Source organism: Bombina bombina, chromosome 9 (assembly GCF_027579735.1).
Source record: "Bombina bombina isolate aBomBom1 chromosome 9, aBomBom1.pri, whole genome shotgun sequence".
NCBI lineage: Eukaryota > Metazoa > Chordata > Amphibia > Anura > Bombinatoridae > Bombina > Bombina bombina.
Window position 1 is genome coordinate 163864302 of NC_069507.1, and position 26544 is coordinate 163890845.

General features: G+C 37.1%; 1 protein-coding gene across 1 annotated transcript; it reads right to left on the minus strand.

The window, feature by feature from the left end:
* Positions 1–757: 757 nt before the first annotated feature.
* MRPL43 (mitochondrial ribosomal protein L43) lies at positions 758–26517 on the minus strand. The gene is made up of 3 exons (XM_053692471.1): positions 26315–26517; positions 19819–19925; positions 758–1840 (listed from the first exon to the last, which is right to left on the minus strand). The coding sequence occupies exons 1-3, from the start codon at positions 26443–26445 to the stop codon at positions 1608–1610; spliced, it is 471 nt and encodes a 156-aa protein (XP_053548446.1). The 5' UTR covers positions 26446–26517; the 3' UTR covers positions 758–1607.
* Positions 26518–26544: the final 27 nt, after the last annotated feature.

Below are 26544 nucleotides of genomic sequence, written 5' to 3' on the forward strand. Positions count from 1 at the left end.
GAAGCAAAATAACAGCTACATTTCACCACTTCTCTCTTACTACCTCCATGTTTGTTGAGAGTTGCAAGAGAATGACTGGATATGGCAGTTAGGGGAGGAGCTTTAAAGACAGCTCTGCTGTGGGTGTCCTCTTGCAACTTCCTGTTGGGAATGAGAATATCCCACAAGTAATGGATGATCCGTGGACTGGATACACCTTACAAGAGAAATGAGGCTTCAAATTTGTAACACGGTCATCTCTACATACCTTTTGCTAATTTTCACTTTTATGTTTTTGCTTCTTCGGAAGTAGGTTTTGGTAGTAAAGTCCTCCAGGCAGCAGTGTCTGGAAATTAGGTGCCTCCCTTTTTCAAAGTTTATTTCCCATCCTCATTATTCATGGATGGAAACCACAGCTTGGGTATTAGTTTCCCAGAAGTAATGGACTCATGAACTCTCACCACCTTATGAAATATAACAAAATGTATGCTTACCTAATCAATTAATTTCTTGCTTGGTGGTGAGAGTACATGAGGCCCGCCCTATTTATTTGTATTAATCTTGAAGCAGTTCTAGTTTTTGCACCTCATTTCCCTGTTTATGTACTGTCCTACCTTTTCTACTTCTCCTTCTTGGCTATATATAAGACTGGCTAATCAGTGAGGTGGAAGAAATGTAATACTCTTGGAGTTTTGGGAATTTGTGCCTCCTCCTAATGCAAAGGAGTGGAATCCCAGAAGTAACAGACGTCGACTCAAACCACCACAAAATAAATTAATTTATCAGTTAAACAAAAATGTTGTTATTTATTTTTAAAATGTTGTTCACAGATTCTTTTTTTATGGATTTTTTCTTCTTCTTTACATTAGATGATCAACCAAAAGGAATTTATATCTTGAAGAATTCTGAAGTCAGATTCCATCTGATCAACATTATTCTCTGCTTTAATGTGATAGGCTGTTAGTATATCTGTCTTGCAATTACACAGTGTTTAATGTCCCTTTAATAGTGAGGCCCCCAAGGAGCCTCCATGAATGTAGACCAGGGGTTTTCAAACTTGTCCAAGTCCTCCCTGACAGGCCAGATTTTCAGGATAGCTAAACTGGAGCACAGGTGAAATAATCAGCTAATTAGTAAGCACGGCTATTAACCTGCTCTCACCAAAAGTAAACCCTGAAAATCTGGTCTGTTAGGGAGGCCTGGTTTATTGTGAAAGTGCTGAGGTTCTGTCCAATCACACTGAAGATTAATAAGTGGTTACCATAGATACCATGGGGAATCGTCCTTCATAAGAACCATTTTCCATAGTCTGACTATTTTTATCATCTTGTTAAACAAAAACCGCACCCCAGTTTAGATAAACACATTCAGATACAGCAAACCATCTGTGCTCTGAGCAACTAGTAAATAACTAAAATGTTCATAAAATAGTATTCACTAAATATTTACTTTCTGTTTTATAATTTATCATTAGACTTCTGTTATTCCAAAAGTCAAATTCTATTCCCTTCACTTTTGTATAATAGTAAATAAATACAGACAGTTTTTTCAGGTTTTAATGAAAACCAACATAACGAAAAAGTATTCCAATTAAGAGTCAATAACATTTTGCTGACGCTCTGCACCTCCTATACACCAGTTCCCGTCTTTTGCTTTACATTCTCAAACGTTTTTATGTTAAGTGCAGATTGCTTGTTGGTGAACGGGTGCCACTGTCCCTGGATGCTTGGGTTGTCGGTATGGTAAGGTTTACGGATCCGGATAATGTCCAAACCAGACTGATCAGCCATTTTCTGTATAAGCTGAACAATTTCATCTGCTGTTTTCCTATTTATCGCTTCTTCTCTCACTGCTCCATTCACTAACAAACAAAACAAAAAGACAGATGTTATATCACAGAATCGGTATATATATATATATATATATTTCTACACTCATAATAAATAAATTCAGGTAATAAGTAAATGTAGCCTGGCAAATGACGCTAACAATTCATAATGTTATTTCTTAGAATGTAAAAGTGTCAAATAAAACTTATTGCTAAATCCACTTCATCACACCCTCATAAAACCACATAGAAAATGTATTTAGTGTTTAATGTCCCTTTTTTATAAGCATAGTATTAAGTTATTCCCCGCCTCCCTCTAGTCATGGGTGCCGCCATGTTAAAATCTATCACTACATTCCAGTGCTGACCTGTTTGCACATGTGCAGCAACTCTCCTTTAAATACCTGCAGTGTAACCTGGGCTCCATAATGGTGCATGAAATGCATTGTGTTTAGTGTCCCCTTTAATGGACACATTCCCCATTGAAAGGTGGCACAGTGATTTTTATAAATGGGATGTAGGTTATGAGTGTATGGTGCTCATTACACATTTATTTATTCTTATGTCGAGGTCAACTATGGCTCGGGTTGCCTCTATGAGGTCATATTTTTTAATGTAATATTATTTCATACTCTATATTGACTGCCTATAGGTCATATTGGGACTACACCCCACTCCTTTTACTGGTCTATATTATGATACATTTGAGGGTACAGGGTTTCCTCTCTTGTGTATTTACATTCTTTCCACCACCTTCATCAGTAGTCTCATCTACCTGACTTCTAACTACTGGTATTATGTTATCAGCTCTGTATATGTTTAGTCAAGTGGTATTTTATCTGTGTTTCTAAAGCTTCACAGTGATAAATGTGGTTATTTTATTATAAAAGAGACATGCCGAAATGCTAGTCATGAAGCTAGTCCTTCAGTGGGACTTGATTTCTAATATACTGGGATTAAATATGTCATCCATTAATTCTGTCAATGGTAGCTGTACATGTTCCTTACCGTTTTTGTTATCATACAGGATTAGTTGTACTATGTGTGTATTATTTATCACTATGTTTTTAATTCACATATAGATTTGTTTGTATCTAGTGTGTAACAATTTATCAAGCATTCTGATTTAAAATACATACTTTTGACAGCAGAAGTACAGTCCACCATACCTACACATTAGGGATGGGCGAATGTGCTAAAAGTATAATTTGTATAGTAGAACGAATAGTCCTGTGGACATTCATTTTGGACAGTCGAATGCTGATAAGAATGAAAATCCATTAAAATTCAGTAATTGCATGTCATGAGGTCTATTTATCATATGTCTGTCAGACCTGATCTGAAAGTGCGAATCAGGTCCGACAGACATCACTGAATGCACTCTCCGTATTCAGCATTGCACCAGCAGCTCTTGAGCTGCTGGTGCAACGCCGCCCCCTGCAGACTTGCGTCCAATCGGCCGCCAGCAGGGGGTGTCAATCAACCCGATTGGGTTGATTTGTGGCGATGTCTGTTCGCCCTATGGAGCAGCGGTCTTTAGATCGCTGCTTCATAACAGCTGTTTCTGGCGAGCCTGCAGGCTCGCCAGAAACACGGGGCCTCAAGCTCAATTCGGAGCTTGATAGATAGGCCCCCATTTCTGGTTTTCGGGTGTTCATAATTGGATATTTCAAATGTAACATTCGATTTTACAAATACTATTCAGAAGTTCAATAGTTCATGTGGTAGGGAATTTAGTAAATTGATATATAATAGATACAAATATATAAATTTGAATGTTTCTAGTTCAAATATTGCATTATTCGAATATAACATTTAAAGAAAGCATTAGAAATACTAATACATTAAACGAATGTTAGAATGTTGTACAAACATTCGAAATGAACGAACGTTTTAAAAATTTGTTTCATTTTTCGAGTGTTGCAAAACATTCGTCTATCCCTACTACACACTCTGTGTCAGCACAGCATGCAATGTGGCTGTCATAATAATTTGGTGCTGGTTATTTGAGCCTCTCTTTGTCACATTTACTGTCTAGGACTTTATGAGAGTGGTTATACACTTGTGGCTATGCTCACTATTACACAGGTCAGCGTTTAGGTTCATATTGTTTGGCTCAGATTCCTTAAAATGTTAGTATTCTATGCGTCATTTTCTGGGGTTTTTAATGGTCGATACCCAAGTCTTAAACTGTCACTACATGTGAATACTGTTAATAAGCAATATTAATTTGATGTAAGTGCAAGTCATCCCTGAATTTTGATTTTTTTTAATATTATATATAACTTTAAATTAAAAAATCTTATATTCTAAAAAGGCACGCTATCGTTTCTTGAGACCTTAAAGGGACAGTCTACACCAGAATTTTTATTGTTTTAAAAAGATAGATAATCCCTTTATTACCCATTTCCCAGTTTTGCATAACCAACACAGTTATAATAATATACTTTTAACCTCTGTGATTATCTTGTATCTAAGCCACTGCAAACTGCCCCTTTTTTCAGTTCTTTTGACAGACTTGCAGTTTTGCCAATCAGTGTCTGCTCCCAGATAACTTCTCGTGCACAAGCACAGTGTTATCTATATGAAATACGTGAACTAACACCCTCTAGTGGTGAAAAACTGTTAAAATGCAATCTGAAAGAGGTGGGCTTCAAGGTCTAAGAAATTAGCATATGAACCTCCTAGGTTAAGCTTTCAACTAAGAATACCAAGAGAACAAAGCAAAATTGGTGATAAAAGTAAATTGGAAAATTGTTTAAAATTACATGCTCTATCTGAATCATGAAAGTTTATTTTGGCCTAGACTGTCCCTTTAATACCTTTCTATTAAAAGGAAGATTCCATAAATTCAGAAGCTGTTACTTTTTTTTCAGAGCGTAGCTTAAAATAACACCTAATTATAGCACTATATGGCTTAAATTGTGATTCTTAAAATATTGCGTTTTACTTCATTGAAGCTTTGTATTTGATATTATAAAGACAGGCTGCTGACAGTAGATCATTTCCTGTGAGATGACAGCAACATCACAAGTAACCTGAGCCTAGTAACAACATTTTAGCTGAAATCCTTACTTTTTTCTACATATACAGAGCTAACAGGTACCACTTAGCACCTCTCACTATATAATGACAATGCAGATGTTATCAATTCCAAACAGCTTCCAGGATTTAAAGCCTTGTGACATTGAGGTGTACAAATAAAGTCTAGAACAACGTAGTTTGCCTCAAACCTTTCCCTGGTGCAATGTCGTGAAACGTTACAGTAATAAACAGCCTAGGGCGCTCGTGTTTTCAGCAGCAGCAGGATAAAATGTCAAACAGTTTTGTTGCCAATTAATGTTGCTCTGTCCGATTCTTTGGAAATAAAGCACCACCTAATACCCTTTACTTTGTATTCTGGTGCCAGACTGAAAGAGAAGCTCTAATAGGCACAGAAAGAAGAAAATCCCCATGGCAGTCTTGGAAAAGCTTAAAGGGACAGTAAAGTCAAAATGAAACTTTCATGATTTAGGTAGAGCTTGCAATCTAAAAAAACTAAACTGTCCTATTATCAAGTTTGCTTTGTTCTCTTGGTATCCTTTGTTGAAGAGTACATCTAGGTAGGGTGATAGGATTTTAGGAGTGTGCACGTTTCTATGGCAGTAGTGTCTGGAACTTTATATAACATTGCTATAAACAATGTTGCAAACGGCTGCCAGATGGCTAAAGACACGTGCACACTCCTGAGCTCATAGCATTACTCTTTGAGAAAGGATACCAAGAGAACTAAGCAAAATTGATGATAGACGTAAACTGGAAAGTTGTTTAAAACTTCATGATCTATTCAATGCATTTGTTTAAATTGGACTTTACAGCCCCTTTAAAAGGGAAAATATCAGTCACCTAAACAAGCAGAAGTGGATACAATATTCAGTGTGTATTTCACAACGTGCTTACAGTATCACTCTGATTAAAGAACATAAATGAACAGACCTTGACCATAGTTCATAGGTCTATTTATAGCCCTTAAAGGGACACTGAACCCAAATTTTAATCTTTCATGATTCAGATAGAGCAACAATATTAAGCAACGTACTAATTGACTCCTATTATCAATTGTTCATTCTCTTGCTATCTTTATCTGAAAAGCAAGAATGTAAGTTTAGATGCCGGCCCATTTTTGGTTCACAACCTGGGTTGTCCTTGCTGATTGGTAGATAAATGCTGTCCAGGGTTCTGAACCTAAAATTGGCTGGCTCCTTAGATTAACTACCTTCTTTTTCAAATAAAGATAGCAAGAGAACGAAGAAAAAAAATGATAATAGGAGTAAATTAGAAAGTTGCTTAAAATTGCCTGTTCTATCTGAATCATAAAAGAAAAACAATTTGGGTTTAGTGTTCCTTTAAACAACTAAAATATTGGCCAAATTAGCGAGTGTAGAACATAAATACATTGTTAAAAGGGGAGATTTTATCTTGCTGGAGACTTTAAAATCAAAGAAAAGAAGAAACTAAAGTAGATGGGGCCAGCTGACAGGTCCAGAGCTGTATAATCCACTGCATTAGTTGAACTAAAGACATCCAAGAAAAACTTTACACATCAGCAAGTCAGGACTGACTCACTAGTCAATGTAATGGTTTAGCTGCCTAGCCATTCTGGAAATTGGGTTTTGTGTCCCTTTAAACTATCCAAAGGACAAATTAAAGGGACAGTAAAGTCAAAATTAATCTTTTGTGGTTCAGATAGATCATGCAATTATACACAATTTTCCCAAGTACTTCTGTTATCAAGTTTGCTTTCTCTTGTTGAAGAGTAACTTTAGGTAGTGTGCACGTGTCTATGGCAGCAGTGTTTTTAACTATGTATAACATTGCTATAAACAACGTTTCAAACACTTCCGACACATGGCGAAAGACACGTGCACACTCCTGAACTTGCACCTAGGATTACGCTTTTAGAAAGGATAAATTGCTAAAAGTAAATTGCTATGTTGTTTAAAACTTTGTGATGTATCCAATCCATTTAAGTTTAATTTTAACTTTACTGTCCCTTTAATTGCAGAATCTTAAAGGATTACTTTCTGTTATAATTTTTAAGCTAAACAACTAACCTATTAAAGTTAATAAACATTAATTAAAACCTACTGACCTATATTTTCTCCAAAACGAAGTTTCATAACGTTCTAAAAGTTATATCTTTTATTCGCCGATGATGTCACATTATCCTGCCCACTATTTTCAGCACTGCATGTTCAAAATACTTAAACCAATAACTTTGTGTTTAAAGCGCCATTTTGAAACCTAGGTATTGTAAACGGATTGGTACAGAGCAAAGGAAACCCACGGAGTGGGTTTGGAAAACAATTAAATTTGCAGACAAGATTTCTGATATACGGTAGAGATATGTTAATGAAATGCTATTGATAAAAAGCGTATTTGTTGTAGTTAGTTAGTAACAGGCATAGAAAATATTTACTTACAGTGGCCCTTTAACAAACTGAAAATAACGTATCTTTGGCAGGGCTTAACATGTTTATATGGAACTTTGCAGCCTGGCGCACATTTAGATGAGGCAGGTAAGAAATGTATACTTAAAGAAAGAATAATTTACTTCATTCTCTTGGTATAAAGAAAGAATAATTTACTTCATTCTCTTGGTATCATTTGTTAAAGGAGCAGCAATGCACTACTGGGAGCTAGCTGAACATATCTGGTGAGACAAAGACGTGCAGCTAGAAACCAGCAGCTAGCTGGGTGTGCTTTTCAACAAATAATACAAGTAGAACAAAGCAAATTAGATAATATAAGTAAATAGTAAAATTCTGTAAAACTGCCTGCTCTATCTGAAGCATGAACATTTTATTATGACTTTACTGTCCATTTAATTGTGTTATAATTTCATGGTTCAGTACGGTGGCTTGTATTGGTTACCCAACTTTCCAAGCAGAGTATTGAGTACGCTATAAAAATGTACTTTTAAGGAATGCTCAGCATACAGTTATTTTTGTTTCTGTGGACTGCGTATAATGTATTCTGAAAAAATCTGATGTCATTTTACGGTTTCAGTATTTTCTTTAATATAAACATCTCAATGCTGCTCCTTTAATAATGTATTAAAATTGTATAATCGTATTCATTAAAGGGCCATTATACTGCAAAAAATACTTAATTTGTTGGAGCATGTAAATAGTACTAGTGACCATGCAACTATGTTTCTAAAGGCCACAAAAGGGTTAAGCACACAGTCGATGTACTGCTTGGGAGCAGCAAAGTGCTTCTTGTCCTGAGCAGATGCTGCCAGCGAGCAAATCAGCAGCAGCAGTCGCACGACAAATTTGAGCATGTCATTTTTGCACTATAATGACCCTTTAAATATTAGTTCCCAAGAGAAATGATGAATATCTACTAAAGCTGTGGGAGTCAAAAAATATCAAACAGAAACATTTTCATAAAACTGAATTCTAATCCACATTACTTTACAAGTAAGCAAAGTCATTTCTCATGGGCTTGAGGATATTCCTTATAAGCATTAGTGTTTTTCAGCCTGGATAAGCCCAACCCTCCCTCCGCTTGGCCTCCCCTTCAGTTCTTACACGCAACTCTATCACAACCAGGATGCTGAACCCAGGTGTTACTTTCCTGCTGTACATGTTCCGACAATCATGGGGTTCAAAACACAGTTGTGAGTGTACTTTATAGTATTAACTGAATCCTCTTGATTGTACATGTGTGTCTGTGCCACATGTGGGGTTTAAACCACTGCTGGAAACCTGGGGGAGGTAAATTCACTGCTGTATGTGTTTGTGGCTAGGAGTGAAAAGTCACCCCCCTTTTTTGCTCACTCATGCAAGTGCAATGCTGATTGAGGCAGCTGATTTGAATAATCATAAATAGAACCCCCTACTCAAGTGGGAAAGAGTTTGCTAATGTTATCGGAAGGGGATGATTTACAGCTGTGTCAAATAGCATTGCACTTGCATGAGGGAGAGCGTTTTTAAACCAGTGTGTGTATAGTTTTATAGAGGCGATTACACTTCTTGTTGGTAAATACCAAACCTCTAGAATTTAACTCTTTGTTGACAGCAACATGTACAAAACAGTGATTAAATCCTTTGAGAATTATCCATGCTACAATTGTTTAGACCCTTGGTTGCCAGAAGCAACCATAAAAATGAATTAACTCCTTGAACTCCAGAACCCCAATTGCAAATATAAATGCAGCATTGATTCAAGCCCTTGGTTGTCCGTTACCTGGATAATTGTTCCCTCATTTATTTGTAGCACACTACGCCCTGATGTCAGTGATATATGCAGGAAATTGAAGGTGGGAGGTAAAAAGGTGGAGACAGCTGATGGACACCATTTGTACTTTACACTCAGGTAGAAATGTCAAGCAGCTGTGCCACTTCATGTGGTACTGGATGTGACACCCACACAATTCCCTTGCCAACACTATCAAGGGGATTTTTGTGTGTGCTTGGGGCTTATTTCTAAATTACCATGGCACAGTGGTGCCCGTTATTTGTCATGCCTTACTCTATACCTGCATCTCTACTCCTTGTAATGGCCATGTAGCTTATTTTCATTAGGTTATAATCTCACTTAGAAGGGGTTTAAATGCATAAAACGCACACCTCAACCTGTATCTACATGGCTAACGCTTGCCTTTATTTACTTATTTTAAATGTGTCTCATCTCTTTTGGGAATCTAGTTGCGCAGATTCCCCCCCCACACACACACTACAATTACCTCCACATACTATAGCTCAAAAAAATTCTACCTCTCTGTATTAATTCTTTAAATGCACCCAGTTTTCTGTTACTGTCCCACACAAAAATATTTTAGCTAGCTCTTTTCTCTTTGATGCACTGCAGCTATAAACTGCCAAGCTGCCACATTACTTTATCCATGCTACTTCTAAAACCCTATCTTTATTTCTGAAACCATAAAGACTTAGCGCTGAAGGCTTTTTCTGTTAACATATATGAAACACTAAGCATGCAGCGCCACCTAGTGGAGTATTCACCACAACGGCAAGCCATCAAACAATATTACACAGCACTATGTCTACACTGAATAAATAATGCTCTCTTGGAATAACTTTATAAGTGTAACATGTAGCCGATAAAGTAAAATGAATAGATCTTGTAAAATCAAAGGAAAAAAATAAAAATATTTTGAGCAGCTTTAAGCTACATTTCATAATTTGTAAAACAATTTTGGATTTGAAAACTGTTTTGGGGAGAGAATGGTTTATCGTTTAGCCTAGCTGCATTAATTTGAAAAAGAAGTTCCAGGGACACTTCGCAGCAGAGCCACGCCCATAGATGGTTTGCATTGCTCCGCCCACTCCAATCCACCCCAAAACAAGCACATACAGATGAACAGTATATTTAGCCATACTGATTGCTAAAGGGGATAGAAAAGTAAAAATTAAACTTTCATTATTCAGATAACACACGCAATTTTTAAATTAACTTCTGTTTTTTTTTTTAATAATAAATGGAGTTGATGGTAAATAAAATTTTAAGAAATACTGAATGTACTGTTTAATAAACGGCAATACTTTGGATTTTATTAGACCGCGTCACAATTCTTATAATAGCGCGGCTAACAAGGAACAATTACGGCTGGCAAGTGCAGCTGTGATCAATAGTGCAGCTGACATCCATACTGCAAGGTGGTCGACATTTTGGCCACCACTGGTATAGAAGGAGAAGTGGTGGGATTTGTTTATCTTGAGGTTAGTTTACTTCCTGGGAGAGAGATTATATTGACAAATCAACACTGACCATACAAAGAAAATCCTAGAATACCGTATTACTATTCAAACAAAGCCAGCACACAAGCTAGCTGTAGTAGCGTAAATGAGTAAACAGATTACTGGTTACTGAATACTAGCATTATGGATGGAGAGATACCACCCAATGGGTGTGTGCATCAAGGCAATGCTATCTACCCTCCAATCTGGAATAATTAAAGCCACCCCCCTGAGGTAGGTATACCTCTGAGCACAGCACATGTAGTTATACAAAATGCACTCCCCAGATCATCACCACTTAAAGGGGCACTCAAGTAAAAATTAAACTTTCATGATTCAGAAAGAGCAGCAATTTTAAACAACTTTCCAATTTACTTCCATTAACAAAATGTGCACAGTCTTTCTATATTTACACTTTTTGAGTCACCAACTCCTACTGAGCATGTGCAAGAATTCACAGCATATACGTATATGCATTTGTGATTGGCTAATGGCTGTCACATGATACAGGGGGAGTGAAATAGTCATAAATTTGCAATTTATTTAACAAAAATCTACTACTCATTTGAAGTTCAGACTAAGTGCTATTGCATTGTCTTCTTATTATGCATTTGTTGATTATGCAAATCTACAGTGTTGACTGGTCCTTTAACAGCTTAAATAATTCAGACTGTAAGCAAACTGGTGCAGACAGATACAGCAGGGTGGGCCACACAGCCCAAGTCTCTGGACCATTCCCGGGGCAAACTACAAAATCCTGGGATTGTCCCGGGAGATTCGGGACTGTGTGCAACCCCCAAGGCAGAACACGCAGTGATCTGAGATGTCATCGCAGAAAATGCAGCATGTCTGCAGAAAGAACAGGACACATGCAGGAACTGTTGGCGCTTTATCTTTGCATCGCTGCTACTCATTAGACTGTTCCCTTAAAACAGAGCTGTAATCTGGCTGCACTGTGTAAATTTTCCTTAACACAGTGCATCCAGAGCAAAGTACTGTTTTAAGTGAACAGTCCATTGATTGTTGACTGGCTCTCTGATTTTTTTCAAACCCGCCCCTAGCATTTCCCAGTCTGCAAAGCAGTTTTTTCTGAATGCAAGACATTTGTATGAGCAATGCACCTTTTTTTTTTTTTTTTTTTTTTTTTTTTTATTACTACATCTTTTTATTATAAAACTTTAAAAATTGCTTTATTCTCCAGTTAACCAACACATTGCAATTGAACTGGTGCTTTAGTGTAACTGCCTACTTTATAATTGAATTTTATTTAAAAATTACCTGCAGACATTCTTTTACTAAACAAATCTCATCGCAGAAAGTGGAAAATAATTCTGCCTCTGAGTTGGCAATTATGCATTTAGGGATAAGGCTAGAGCTGCAACAACTAATCGTTATAATCGATAATGAAAATAGTTATCAACGAATCTCATAATCGATTAGTTGGTTTGCAATTAGTTGGTCTGTGCACAGCACCAGCTGCTTTACTCCACTGAGCTCCAGCACATGGTATTGTGTTTTATGGTTATGCCCTTAGCCTAAAGGACGTCTACAGGCATTTTACTTTTCACTTTAAAGGGCCATAATACCCAAATGTTTAAACACTTGAAAGTGATGCAGCACAGCTGTAAAAAGCTGACTAGAAAATATCACCTGAACATCTCTATGTAAAAAAGAAAGATATTTTACCTCAAAAGTTCCTCAGTAGCCACCTCCCATTGTAAAGGATTTCTAAGCAGCATTTTAGTGTGTCTGTCCTGGGACATCTGAAGGGATGAGCATCGTGCACTCTCATATTATTTCACCAATCAGGTAAAGGAAGCTTACTATGAAATCTCATGAGATCACAGTAAGAGTTCATGACCTCAGCACTGCTGATGCTGATTGGCTGCTGTTCATTTCTTCATTTTTTTTTTTTTTTTTTTACCTGCAGCTGGGAGCAGCTGAGTATAACTTTTTACACAGAACTTACTCTGCTGAGCTGAGGAGATTGTGAGGTAAAATATCTTCCTTTTTTACATAGAGATGCTCAGGTGATATTTTCCTGTCAGCTTTTTACAGTTATTCTGCATCAGTTTCAAGTGATTTAGCATATGAGTATTATGGCCTTTTAAGTTTATTTTTAAGTTTACAACTACTCCTGTCTTATGTGAAACCCAAAAATAAAATAGGAGACATAATTTGGATTGCTTATATAAAATCAGGTGATTTGGGACAGTGCTTTGCATGATATAATGCCAAACTTGTTATTTACACCTAGCAATTTGTTATATGAATTCATGTCACTATTACCTGTTTGCACAATTTTTAGCAGATCCCTTGCTATTGCTGATATACGATATATGTTGATATATGCACTCTATAGATAAATGTGCAAGGCTGTGTCCTGTTACTGATATAGTCTTTAGCCCTTTTGCCTTTTTATTTTTAATTAATTGGAATATGTACCAAATTCAACCTCTGTAAGTATATATCTGTTATTTTAAGAGTGGACTAGATATCCCCCCCCCCCCACCTTATAGCTGGTTATTTACCAGTGCATATAGATACTCATGATATTTTTATGTTAAAATGAAGTCCAGGCTTACTTTGTTGAGAGGTCCCTTGCATTGGTGGAGAACTAACAAAGATAAATATCCCACCTTGGTGAAATTGGCAAAACCCTATTTATGCATCTCAGGCACCTCAACACCATCTGAGCGCCTCTCCTCTGCTGCAGGCAAAATAGCTTGCAAAAAAGAGAGCCAGCCTCAGTCAGGAGCATGTGCATAATGTTGACATTTTTGGATTTCAATGCAAAGTTTCAGAAAGAGTGAACAACAGAATGTTATAAAAAGTGGTAGTTTACCTCTTTCTAGCTCTACCTCTTTTCAAACAGTTTGTGGTTTTGTTTAATTATAAAAATGTGTTCTGCTGCTTAAAAAAAATGGCCGAACAGTTGTTTTAAAGTAAAGTTTTAGTCAGAAATTTATATTTATAAACACTCAGTATGTGGATTTTATTTTAAATATAGGAATTTTTTTAATTTTTTTTTTTATCTGATTAGTCGATTCATTGAAAAAATAATCGGCCGATTAATCGATTATGAAAATAATCGTTAGTTGCAGCCCTAGATAAGGCTATACATTTCCTAAAGAAGTTTTGCTCTTTCCACACACCTAAACATTTATTGCATATAAAAATATGCATCTCATTTAAAACTGAGATCTGTGTGCTTGAATTCTGGAGTTCTTTACTAAACAGGAAGGGGCGACTACAATCACACTGCATTTTAGGCCTTGTCGCCAAGTTCAAGTGGGAAGCCTAGTTCTAAGTTATTACAAACCAGTACTTTACCACAATCATAATTGCGGTTGTTCTGAGCACTGAGGGGAGAGACAGCATTGGTCCTGGTAATTAAAGAACCAGGAAATACAGTAGTACTGCATAATAAACAAATGCATAGTAAACATACAATGCAATAGCTCTTTCTCTAAATTTAAAATGACAAGTGGTGGTGGGGGTTTTTCTGATACATTTTAAATTCCTTAAATTTCCCTGTATCATGGGACAACCATCAGCGAATTTCAAACTCATATGCATACACTGAGCTCTTGCACAGGTTTAGTAGGACCTGGTGCCTCTGAAATTGCACAATTTAATAATGCAAGTAAATTGGAAAGATATTTGTTTAAAATGACATGCTCTATCTGAATTAAGACAGCAAAATGTTAAAAAGGGACAGTAAAGTCCAAATTAAAATGTCACAATTTAAATAGAGCATTCAGTTTTAAACAACTTTACAATGCACTTGTATAATCAAATGTGCTTTGTTCATTTCTTGAAGAGTAAAGCTAGGTAGGTTGATAGCTTAGGAGCGTGCACGTGTCTAGCATTCTATGGCAGCAGTGTTCGCAAAGCTGTATAACATTGCTATAAACATTGTTGCAAACACTGCTACCAGAAGGCTAGACACGTGTACGCTCCTGAGCTCACCTAGGATTACTCTTTAATCAAAGGATACCAAGAGAACAAAGCAAAATTAATAATACAAATATTTTTAAGTTGTTTAAATTGTCAAACTATCTCCAATACATTTAAGTTTAATTTTGACTTACTGTCCCTTTAACTTTCCAGAACTTGGTTTAAAGTTGGAATCCTGACAAGCATTATATATTAATATTGGTGTATATGTAAAGATAGATTATAGGATAGTAAGATATACAGTGGATAAATGTCAGGTTTCTGGGATGTAAAAAAATGAGACAAAGATAAATCATTTAAGAATGTTTTCCACCTTTAATGTGACCTATAAACTGTACAACTCAATTGAAAAACAAACTGAAAACTTTTAGGTAGAGGGAAGAAAAAATATAAAAATAAAATATGGTTGCATAAGACTTTGTTGAAGCATCTTTTGATTTTATTACAGCACTCAGTCTTTTTGGGTATGAGTTTTTCAGCATGGCACATCTTGACTTGGCAAGATTTGTCCACTCTTCTTTGCAAAAACACTCCAAATCTGTCAGATTGCGCAGGGCATCTCCTGTGCACAGCCCTTTTCAGATCACCCCACAGATTTTGGTCATTCCAAAACTTTAATCTTCTTCTGGTGAAGCCATTCCTTTGTTGATTTAGATGTATGCTTTGGGTCATTGTCATAATGAAAGATGAAGTTCCTCTTCATGTTCAGCTTTCTAGCAGAAGCCTGAAGGTTTTGTGCCAATATTGACTGGTATTTGGAACTGTTCATAATTCCCTCTACCTTGACTAAGGCCCCAGTTCCAGCTGACGAAAAACAGCCCCAAAGCATGATGCTGCCACCACCATGCTTCACTGTGGGTATGGTGTTCTTTTGGAGATGTGCAGTGTTGTTTTTGCGGCAAACATATCTTTTGGAAATATGGCCAAAAAGTTCAACCTTGTTTTCATCAGATCATAACACCTTTTCACACATGCTTTTGGGAGACTTCAGGTGTGTTTTTGCAAAATTTAGCCAGGCTTGGATGTTTTTCTTGGTAAGAAAAGGCTTCCGTCTTGCCACTCTACCCCATAGCCCAGACATATGAAGAATACGGGAGATTGTTGTCACATGTACCACACAGCCAGTACTTGCCAGATATTCCTGCAGCTCTTTTAATATTGCTGTAGACCTCTTGGCAGCCTCCCAGACCAGTTTTCTTCTCATCAATTTTGGAGGGACGTCCAGTTCTTGGTAATGTCACTGTTGCGCCATATTTTCTCCACTTGATGACTGTCTTCACTGTGTTCCATGGTATATCTAATGCCTTGGAAATTCTTTTGTACCGTTCTCCTGACTGATACCTTTTAACAATGACATCCCTCTGATGCTTTGGGAGATCTCTGCGGACCATGGCTTTTGCTGTAGGATTCAACTAAGAAAATGTCAGGAAAGACCTACTAGAACAGCTGAACTTTATTTGGGGTTAATCAGAGGCACTTTAAACGATGACAGATGTGTACCGACTCCTATTTAGCATGATTTTGAATGTGATTGCTTAATTCTGAACACAGCTACATCTTCAGTTATAAGTGTGCACACTTATGCAACCACATTATTTTATTTTTTTTTGTTTACTTACCTGCTCCTAAAATATTTTAGTTTGTTTTTTTCAATTGAGTTGTACAGTTTATAGGTCACATTAAAAGTGGAAAAGGTTCTAAAAAGATTTATCTTTGTCTCATTTATTTACATCACAGAAACCTGACATTTTAACACGGGTGTGTAGACTTTTTATATCCACTGTATATATTTTTTGTTATTATTATTATTAATGTCCAATATGTTACTAAAATTAAGATTAAAGCACTGATTCTGCAGAATTGTATATAAATTTAAATCATAGAAATGATATCTCTCTATGTCCTAAGGGACATAAATGCCTGAACTTTTAATATTAATTTGCAAGGTATTACCAGATTCTCAGTTGCTCATCAGCTGAGAAGAACTCTGGTATAGCTATTTTTGCAAAAGGAAAAACCTCAACAAGCATTAACAGAGAAAAGTAGTTTTAGTCATCAGAACTTAAAGGGATACTGAACACAAATTTGCTCTTTCGCGATTCAGATAGAGCATGGATTTTAAGCAATTTTCTAATTTACTCCTATTGTCAATTTTTCTTCATTCTCTTGCTATCATTTGAAAAGCAGGAATGTAAGCTAATGAACCGGCCCATTTTTGGTTCAGCAGCCTGGATAGCACTTGCTGATTGGTGGGTACATTTAGCCACCAATCAGCAAGCTGTACCCAGGTGCTGAACCAAAAATGGGCCGGCTTGTAAGCTTACATTCCTGCTTTTTCAAATAAGGATACCAAGAGAATAAAGAAAATTTGATAACAGGGGTAAATTAGAAAGTTGCTTAAAATTGCATGCTCTATCTGAATCATGAAATAAATAAATTGGGTTCAGTATCCCTTTAAACACCCTAATGCACTTTAAAATATCCTCTTTTTAATAACTGTCTGTTTAAGATACTCTTGTTGGGCTGAAACTTATGATCTAAAACAAGATTGTTTACAACATTGGTTTAGTTATTCAAAACTAGAGAAGGAAGACAAAAAAAAGATTTAAAAGTGAAAATGATGCTGACATACATATGGTTTATTTATCTATCATTTTACAATATACTGTAGTAACTGCAAGCCCCCTTACCAGACTGCCCTAAATCTATCATTAAAGAGACCATGTACTCAAGCAAGCAGCTGATAAAAGTTCACTAAACTCAAAACAGCTACAGGAACACCCTTTCAAATCGGCTGGGCTCCCCCATCATCCCTTACTGTGAGCTTTTTTATTCCTTCTGTCGTTTACATAGTTTTTATATAGCCAATACTGCAGTATTGAAATTTAAGTATAGATAGCCCCCAAGGCAGAACATGCAGTGATCTGAGATGTAATCGCAGAAAATGCAGCATGTCTGCAGAAAGAATAGGAGACATGTAGGAACTCTTAGTATTTTCACTTTACAGCACTGCTCCACATTAGACTGTTAAATTCAAACAGAACTTTTCTCTTTCTGCACTGTTAGTTTTCCTTAACAGTGCATCCAGAGCAAAGTGCTGTTTGAAGAGAACGGTCAAATATCGAGCAGCGCTGCAAAGCAGCAGTACATTTATTGTTGACTGGCTCTCAGGGAATCTTTCAACCCTTCCCCTTAGCCTTTCCTGACCTACAAAGCTGTGACTTCTGAATGTACCTTTTTTATTACTACATTTCTACCTTCTGATGTTAGATTAAAAGAAAAGTTAAAAAAATGTATTTGAGAGATTTTAAAAACTTAGCTTTACTCTCCAGTTAATAAACACATTGCACTTGAGCTGGTGCTCTAGTGTAACTGCCTAATTTAAAATTGAATTTTATTTGAAAATGACCTGCAGAAAAATTCTCAAAAAAAGATCTCATCGCAGAGTGAAGAAAAGTTCTGCCTCTGGGTAGATAGCGGTTTCAAAGGCAAAACCAGCTACAGGTGAAACTCGAAAAATTAGAATATTGTGCAAAAGTTCATTTATTTCACTAATGCAACTTAAAAGGTGAAACTAATATATGAGATAGACTCATTACATGCAAAGCAAGATAGTTCAAGCCGTGATTTGTCATAATTGTGATGATTATGGCTTACAGCTCATGAAAATCCCAAATCCACAATCTCAGAAAATTAGAATATTGTGAAAAGGTGCAATATTCTAGGCTCAAAGTGTCCCACTCTAAATCAGCTAATTAAGCCATAACACCTGCAAAGGGTTCCTGAGCCTTTAAATGGTCTCTCAGTCTGGTTCAGTAGGAATCACAATCATGGGAAAGACTGCTGAACTGACAGTTGTGCAGAAAACCATCATTGACACCCTCCATAGGGAGGGAAAGCCTCAAAAGGTAATTGCAAAAGAAGTTGGATGTTCCCAAAGTGCTGTATTAAAGCCCATTAATAGAAAGTTATGTGGAAGGGAAAAGTGTGGAAGAAAAAGGTGCACAAGCAGCAGGGATGACCGCAGCCTGGAGAGGATTGTCAGGAAAAGGCCATTCAAAAGTGTTGGGGACTTTCACAAGAGCCACCACACACAGGCGGATCCTGGACATGGGCTTCAAATGTCGTATTCCTCTTGTCAAGCCACTCCTGAACAACAAACAACATCAGAAGCGTCTTACCTGGGCTAAAGAAGAACAGACCTGGTCTGTTGCTCAGTGGTCCAAAGTCCTCTTTTCTGATGAGAGCAAATTTTGCATCTCATTTGGAAACCAAGGACCCAGAGTATGGAGGAAGAATGGAGAGGCACACACTGCAAGATGCTTGAAGTCCAGTGTGAAGTTTCCACAGTCTGTGTTGATTTGGGGAGCCATGTCATCTGCTGGTGTTGGTCCACTGTGCTTCATTAAGTCCAGGGTCAACGCAGCCGTCTACCAGGAGATTTTGGAGCACTTCATGCTTCCTTCCACAGACGAGCTCTATGGGGATGCTGACTTCATTTTCCAGCAGGACTTGGCACCTGCCCACACTGCTAAAATCACCAAAACCTGGTTCAATGACCGTGGGATTACTGTGCTGGATTGGCCAGCAAACTTGCCTGACCTGAACCCCATAGAGAATCTATGGGGCATTGCCAAGAAAAAGATGAGACATGAGACTGAACAATGCAGAAAAGCTGAAGGCCGCTATTGAAGCATCCTGGTCTTCCATAACACCTCAGCAGTGCCACAGGCTGATACCTTCCATGCCACGCCGCATTGAGGCAGTAATTGCTGCCAAAGGGGCCCAAACCAAGTACGGAGTACATACAGTATGCATGCTTATACTTTTCAGAGGTCCGATATTGTTCTAAAGGTATGTACAATTCTTGTTTTATTGATTGCATGTAATATTCTAATTTTCTGAGATTGTGGATTTGGGGTTTTCATGAGCTGTAAGCCATAAATCATCACAATTATGACAAATCACGGCTTGAACTATCTTGCTTTGCATGTAATGAGTCTCTCTCATATATTAGTTTCACCTTTTAAGTTGCATTAGTGAAATAAATGAACTTTTGCACGATATTCTAATTTTTCGAGTTTCACCTGTATATCAAATGATAACATAAAAACTAAAGGAGCTATAAAAATTGATAATTGGGAACACATTAAACAATTTAAAGGGGAGGACATATTACAGAACACTGTCCCTTTAAATTTTAAATTAAACTTTTTTTTTTTTTTTTTACCAAGAGCAAAGCTCTGTTTGAATTTAACAGTCTAATGTGGCGCAGTGCTGTAAAGTGAAAATGCATTAAATACTTACAGTATTCTGCCACCACTTTAGGGACTCTGCATGGCTTGGGACTGACATATAACACAACGCTTGGGTTCTTCTTGGCAAAATCAACTACCTTTTCTTCAATAAATTCTCTGAAAATAAAAAATATATATATATAATAAACACAGGAAAAGAATATCAGACAGGGTGGATAATATATATATTTATATAAATAAATAAATAAATAAATAAAAGACCATTATAAACTGCATTCGAACACAATAGTTAGCCATCATAAATATTTAGCTACAATGTTTTGCTTCAGTTGGGTATATTTTGTTCTGTGAAAGCCTGTAATGATCCTAGTGAAATTCCTTTTTAAAAATAAGTCTGATACCGTTTGTCTTAGTTGTTCATGTGTTTCACTAAGATTGTACTATGACTTGGCTTCTCAGGAAATTTCTTGAAGTTTATTTAACCCTAAGTCAACGCTGATTATTAACAGGAGAGTCTGGCCCGGTTTTCAGTTATCTAGAGGCACATGACAAGGGTGTCCTCTTTTGCTCTGGAGCAACAATGCACTTCTGATCTAGAGTTCAGTATGACCACTGAGTGAATCAGTTGAAGCATACACAACACAACTGTATTCAGCTGAGGACTGCTCGTGCAATACAGCTGCTATGTTGACTAAAGGGATAGGAAAGTCAAAATTAAACTTGCATGATTGTGATAGAGCATGTAATTTTAAGACAATTAAATTCAATTCTATGTTCAAATGTGCTTTGTTTTCTTGGTATCCATTGTTGAAAAAGAATATGCACATATCCTACACTAGTGGGAGCTTCTGCTAATTGGTTCCTGCACACATTTGTCTCTTGTGATTGGCTAGCTAGATGTGTTCAGCTTGCTGCCAGTAGTGAAATGCTATTCCTTCAGCAAAGAATAACAAGAGAACACAGCAAATTTCATAATGGAAGTAAATTGGAAAGTTGTTTAAAATAATATATTCTATCCAAATCATGAAAGAATATTTTGGGGTTTCCTATCCCTTTAACCCCTTAGTGACCAGAGCACTTTTCAATTCTCTGACCCTTTGGGACCAGGGCTATTTTTACATTTCTACAGTGTTTGTGTTTAGCTGTAATTTTACTCTTACTCATTTACTGTACCCACACATATTATATACAGTTTTTCTCGCCATTAAATGGACTTTCTAAAGATACCATTATTTTCATCATATCTTATAATTTACTATAATTTTTTTTTATAAAATATGATGAAAGAATGGAAAGAAAACCCCCCACACTTTTTCTAACTTTGACCCCCAAAATCTGTTACACATCTACAGCCACCAAAAAACACCCATGCTAAATAGTTTCTAAAATTTGTCCTGAGTTTAGAAATACCCAATGTTTACATGTTTTTTACTTTTTTTGCAAGTTATAGGGCAATAAGTACAAGTAGCACTTTGCTATTTCCAAACCATTTTTTCCCCAAAATTAGCGACAGTTACATTGTAACACTGATATCTGTCAGGCATCCCTGAATAACCCTTCACATGTATATATAGTTTATTTAGTAGACAACCCAAAGTATTGATCTAGGCCCATTTTGGTATATTTCATGCCACCATTTCACCGCCAAATGCGATCAAATAAAAAAAATCGTTCACTTTTTCACTTTAGGTTTCTCACTGAAATTATTTACAAACAGCTTGAGCAATTATGGCACAAATGGTTGTAAATGCTTCTCTGGGATCCCCTTCGTTCAGAAATAGCAGACATTTATGGCTTTGGAATTGCTTTTTGGCAATTAGAAGGCCGCTAAATGCCACTGCGCACCACACTTGTATTATGCCCATCAGTTAAGGGGTTAATTAGGTAACTTGTAGGGTTAATCTTTAGCTTTAGTGTAGAGATCAGCCTCCCATCTGATCCCTTTCCAAACCATTATTCCCCCTCCCTTTCCCTATCCCTCTCCTTTCGTTTAGAATTTTACACATGCACGCTCGCTCCCGAGCCCCGCCTCCTTGCACGCTCCACGGACACTCAGTTACAGGATCCGGAACAAGCACCAGCGATGGGCTGCCCACCCGTCTCCATGCAATGGCTCCGACCCACCAACGATTGGCTAAATCGCTGGCCGAGGCAGAGAGGGCCACAGGGTGGCTCTCTCTGCATCGGAGGCTTAAAAAAGGTATTACAGTGATGCCTCAATATCGAGGCATAACTGCAAAACCCTGGAAACGGCTGGAGGTGATCACAAACGCTTCCAGAGCTTCAAACCCCAGAGGACATGTCAGGCACATCCTTGGTCACTAATTATTTTTTTGTAGGACGTGCCCGACACGTCCTTGGTTGTTAAGGGGTTAAAGCTGCGTTAGGGTATGGGGGTCAGTATTTAGGGATGGACTAATGTTTTGCAACATTTGAAAAATTAAACTAATTTGAATACATTTGTTTGTTTTTCGAATTTCAAATGTTTGTACAACATTCATTTAATGTAATAGTATTTCTAATGATTTCTTTCAAAGTAAAATTTTATTCAAAATTTTCTAATTCAATTCGAAGGATGCAATATTCACATTTGAAAAATTATAATTTATATATTTGATATAGTATTTCTAATGCTTTCTTAAAATTTAAAGGGACACTGAACCCAAAATTTTTCTTCCATGATTCAGATAGAGCATGCAATTTTAAGCAACTTTCTAATTTACTCCCATTATCAAATTGTCTTCATTCTCTTGGTATGTTTGTTTGAAAAGCAAGAATGTAAGTTTAGATGCCGGCCCATTTTTGGTGAACAACCTGGGTTGTCCTTGCTGATTGGACAGCACCCATAAAAAAGTGCTGTCCATGTTCTGAACCAAAAATTTGCTGGCTCCTTAGCCGAGATGCCTTCTTTTTCAAATAAAGATAGCAAGAGAAAGAAGAAAAATTGATAATAGAAGTAAATTAGAAAGTTGCTTAAAATTGCATGCTCTATCTGAATCATGAAAGAAAATATTTGGGTTCAGTGTCCCTTTAACCCTTTCATGTCAGGGTTAAAGTGCCTACATCAGAACAACTGTTCCGATGCAGACAAATTGAAACCACGCGATCGTGCACACGATCGCGAGATTTCAATTATTGGATCGCATCTGGGGGGCGTCCCTACAACCCTAGGAACGCCCCCAAGACCGCGATCAAGTCCTGACAGCACAGAAGGCTTCAGGACAGCCGTTAGCTATGACATTCTATTCCGTCATAACGGCTTTAAAACCCAGCCTAATTATGACGGAATAGAACGGCATAACGGCTTTAAAAGGTTAATATTCGAATGATGCAATATTCGAAATAGAAACATTCAAATGTATATATTTGTATCTATTTACTAAATTCCCTACCACATGAACATTAAAGGATTACTGTGAAAAGATTTTTTGTATGTACAACGATTATATAAAAACATTTTTTAATATGAGACTAACAAAATGCACTTACATTCAATGGGAAACGATCTTTTTATCATATTAAAAAATGTTTTTATATTTTTCGTCATGACGTAATGAACGACAACCCACTGATATGGGCTGTGCAATCGTTCATTGCTTCCTCCAATCAGCGCCCGTCTAGTTGCATATCATTAATATGCAATTGTCGGCTTGCGCATGCGCATTACGCCCTTGAGCTCACGCATCTGCTTCTGAAGCCTGTTTTATCCAGGCATAGACGTCTTTAATGACGTTTCCGCAAGTCTGCGCATGCGCATTGCGGCTAGGTGCCGCCATATTCCAACCTCGGTTCTCCGTCCGGATTGCACACCCAGCAACAGTACCCACTGAGTGGGTTTGGAAAATATTTAAAAAATTTAATATAATTGTGGCGAAACGGTAATTATTTGAAAATTAGAGTGATTTGAAAAGTATTTTTTCAAATCTTTTAATTTATTTATGTTAAGTTTATTTTTGGTCACAGTGTCCCTTTAAAGCGAATGCTGCATTCAAAATTTCGAATGTGGACAATCAATGTAATTATAAACATTCAAATTCGAAAGTGGCATTCGATTATAGATTTTTTTTTAAGAATTTTCGTTCTTAAAGGGACAGTCTTCCATAGAATTGTTATAGTTTTAAAAGATAGATAACCCCTTTATTACCCATTCCCCAGTTTTGCATAACCAACACAGTTATATTAATACACTTTTTACCTCTGTGATTACCTTGTATCTAGGAACCTTCTTCCAGTCCCCTGATCACATGACTGTGACTGTTTATTATCTATTGTCTTAAATTTAGCATTGTTTTGTGCTAAATCTTAAATAACCCCCTGTGCCTGAACACAGTGTTATCTATATGGCCCACATGTACTTTCTGTCTCTTTTTGTTGAAAAGAGATTTAAAAAGCATGTGATAAGAGGCAGCCCTCAAAGGCTTAGAAATTAGCCTATTAGCCTACCTGGGTTTAGTTTAAAGGGACACTGTAGTCAAATATTCACTTGTGTTCTAACAATAGTATACCAATAAATAATTACTTTTTTAAATTACATCCTATTTCAAATCTTTGTCGTTTGCAATATATCAGTTTAATAATTTTCACCTTTTTCCAAACCCACGTATTTATACTCACTAACTGTATTCCAATCCTGGAGGACAACTCCAGTTGGAACATGGCGACTAACGGACACAATGCGCATGCGCGACTACACGCAACGTCATCGGCAACGTCACCGTCTTAGGGCTAAGAAGACACTCTCTGTTGATCCAGCTTCAGATGAGTATGCTGCGCAGTGTGCGCATGCGTTATTTTCTCTGCTGTCGGCTTCTATGCCGCAATATGCGCATGCGATACTAATAGAAAACGATTGCGCATGCGTTTAATGACTAAATTATATTTTAATTACATGTTAATACTGGGGATACGATTGGCCAGAATGTTATTGCTTAGACGGCCCACATTTGAGGGCTGGTTAACGTGACGTCAGTGGCATGAAATAAAAGTTTATTTTTCGGCTAAAGGGAGCTTCGTTTTTGAAAATGAAAAGGTAGATTTTATTTAATTTATAATTGCAATGTTTAATGTTGGGTGAGTTTTGCCTAAGAAAAGCTAAAGACAGTAATCCTTTAATCTAAGAATACCAAGAGGAAAAAAGCAAATTTGATGATAAAAGTAAATTGGAAAGTTGATTAAAATTAAAAGTCCTATCTGAATAATGAAAGTTTAATTTATACTAGACTGTCCCTTTAACATGATTATGTAAATCGAATTTCTACAATAACCTTCGTTCTAACATTTGAATTAGAATATAAACACATTCGCCCATCCGTAGCAGTATTGCAAGTGTTACCTAGTGCACTGATAAATATGGGGAAGACATTTGCCCCACAATTTGCAATAAAATGCGGTCAGGTTAACAACATTTTAATCTTGTCCGCTTGCAAATTGATCAATCTTGCCCATAGTGTAACAGTGTAGATTAAAAGGTATATATATATATATATATATATATATATATATATATATATATATATATATATATATATATATATATATATAGATATAGATTAGGGTTGCCAGGGTGTTCATCATAAAATACCGGACAGCCTATAGGTGACTGGACACGGGTGGTAGCTGGGGTCAAACTTGCTACCACCACATATATTTTTCACAATTGAGCAGTCATTTCATCCCCTTGGTTGCCAGTAACACAGATATCTAGTAGTGATTTGACCCCCGTCACTACCAGGAGCACATACCAAGCAATGTTTTAACAAAACCATGGCTGCCTGTAACACATATCATAGAAAATGCACAGTGTTACTCCTTTTTTAGCCATATTTAGCCTAGAAGGCTCTTTACATTTAGCCGACAGAGGGCTTTAAAAATACTAAATTTAAGTGTCCAGTATTTTTGTATAGATTTTACTGGACAGCCTAATAAAATACTGGACAGTCCAGTTGAATAATGGAGAGAGAGAGAGAGAGAGAGAGTGTGAGAGAGTGTGTGAGAGAGAGAGAGTGTGTGAGAGAGAGAGAGTGTGTGAGAGTGAGAGAGTGTGTGAGAGTGAGAGTGTGTGAGAGTGAGAGAGTGTGTGAGAGTGAGCGTGTGAGAGAGAAAACTGCCAAGTTCCCAGAGCATGAAATTCATGATTGCACAAGAGCTCTCTTGTGTAATCCTACCCTCTATTCTTGCACATCCAATCTCACAAGAGCAGGGGTTGTCAATCACCACGGTATGACCAATCTATGTGATTTTAATCTGGATGCAGAGAGGTTAGACAGCCGCATGCATTCTTATGGTGTTTCTCTTAATTTGCATGTCCAAGCCTGCACAATGGCTCTAAGCAGCAAACACAGCTTCATTAATAAGCCCCTTTGTTTTCCAAATTAAGTTTATTTGTAAATATGTAGAATAATACAATAAATTAGGAGCCAGACGTTAACAATTAGAAGCCATGAGATTATGTTTAGCAGACACTGTGCCTAGGAAAGACTACATGTATAACATGATAAACAGGCTGCAGATAACACATATACACAGAACGACATGCTGTAGCCCACCTAGCTCCCCGGGAGGGCTGCGCGTCCTTACTAAACACCAGTGACACCCGCTTCAGCTGACAGACATATCTGCCGACACCGTTCTGAAGCACACTCTGTAGGAAGCGGCTCGGTGTGCCCCGGGAGGTCATATCTGCCACCAACACCAATCCAGGGTCACTCACACCATGCAAAGAGCAACCCGGAAATATAACTTGTGTCACTTTTTCTCAGCGCGTTTGTGTGACGTC

Coding starts and splice junctions, on each gene's coding strand:
- MRPL43 (XM_053692471.1), bottom strand. CDS start 26,445: ATGACCTCCCGGGGCACACCGAGCCGCTTCCTACAGAGTGTGCTTCAG. Junction 19,926..26,314: donor CAGCCCTCCCGGGGAGCTAG/GTGGGCTACAGC, acceptor TTTTATTTTCAG/AGAATTTATTGAAGAAAAGG. Junction 1,841..19,818: donor TAAAGTGGTGGCAGAATACT/GTAAGTATTTAA, acceptor TTTGTTTGTTAG/TGAATGGAGCAGTGAGAGAA.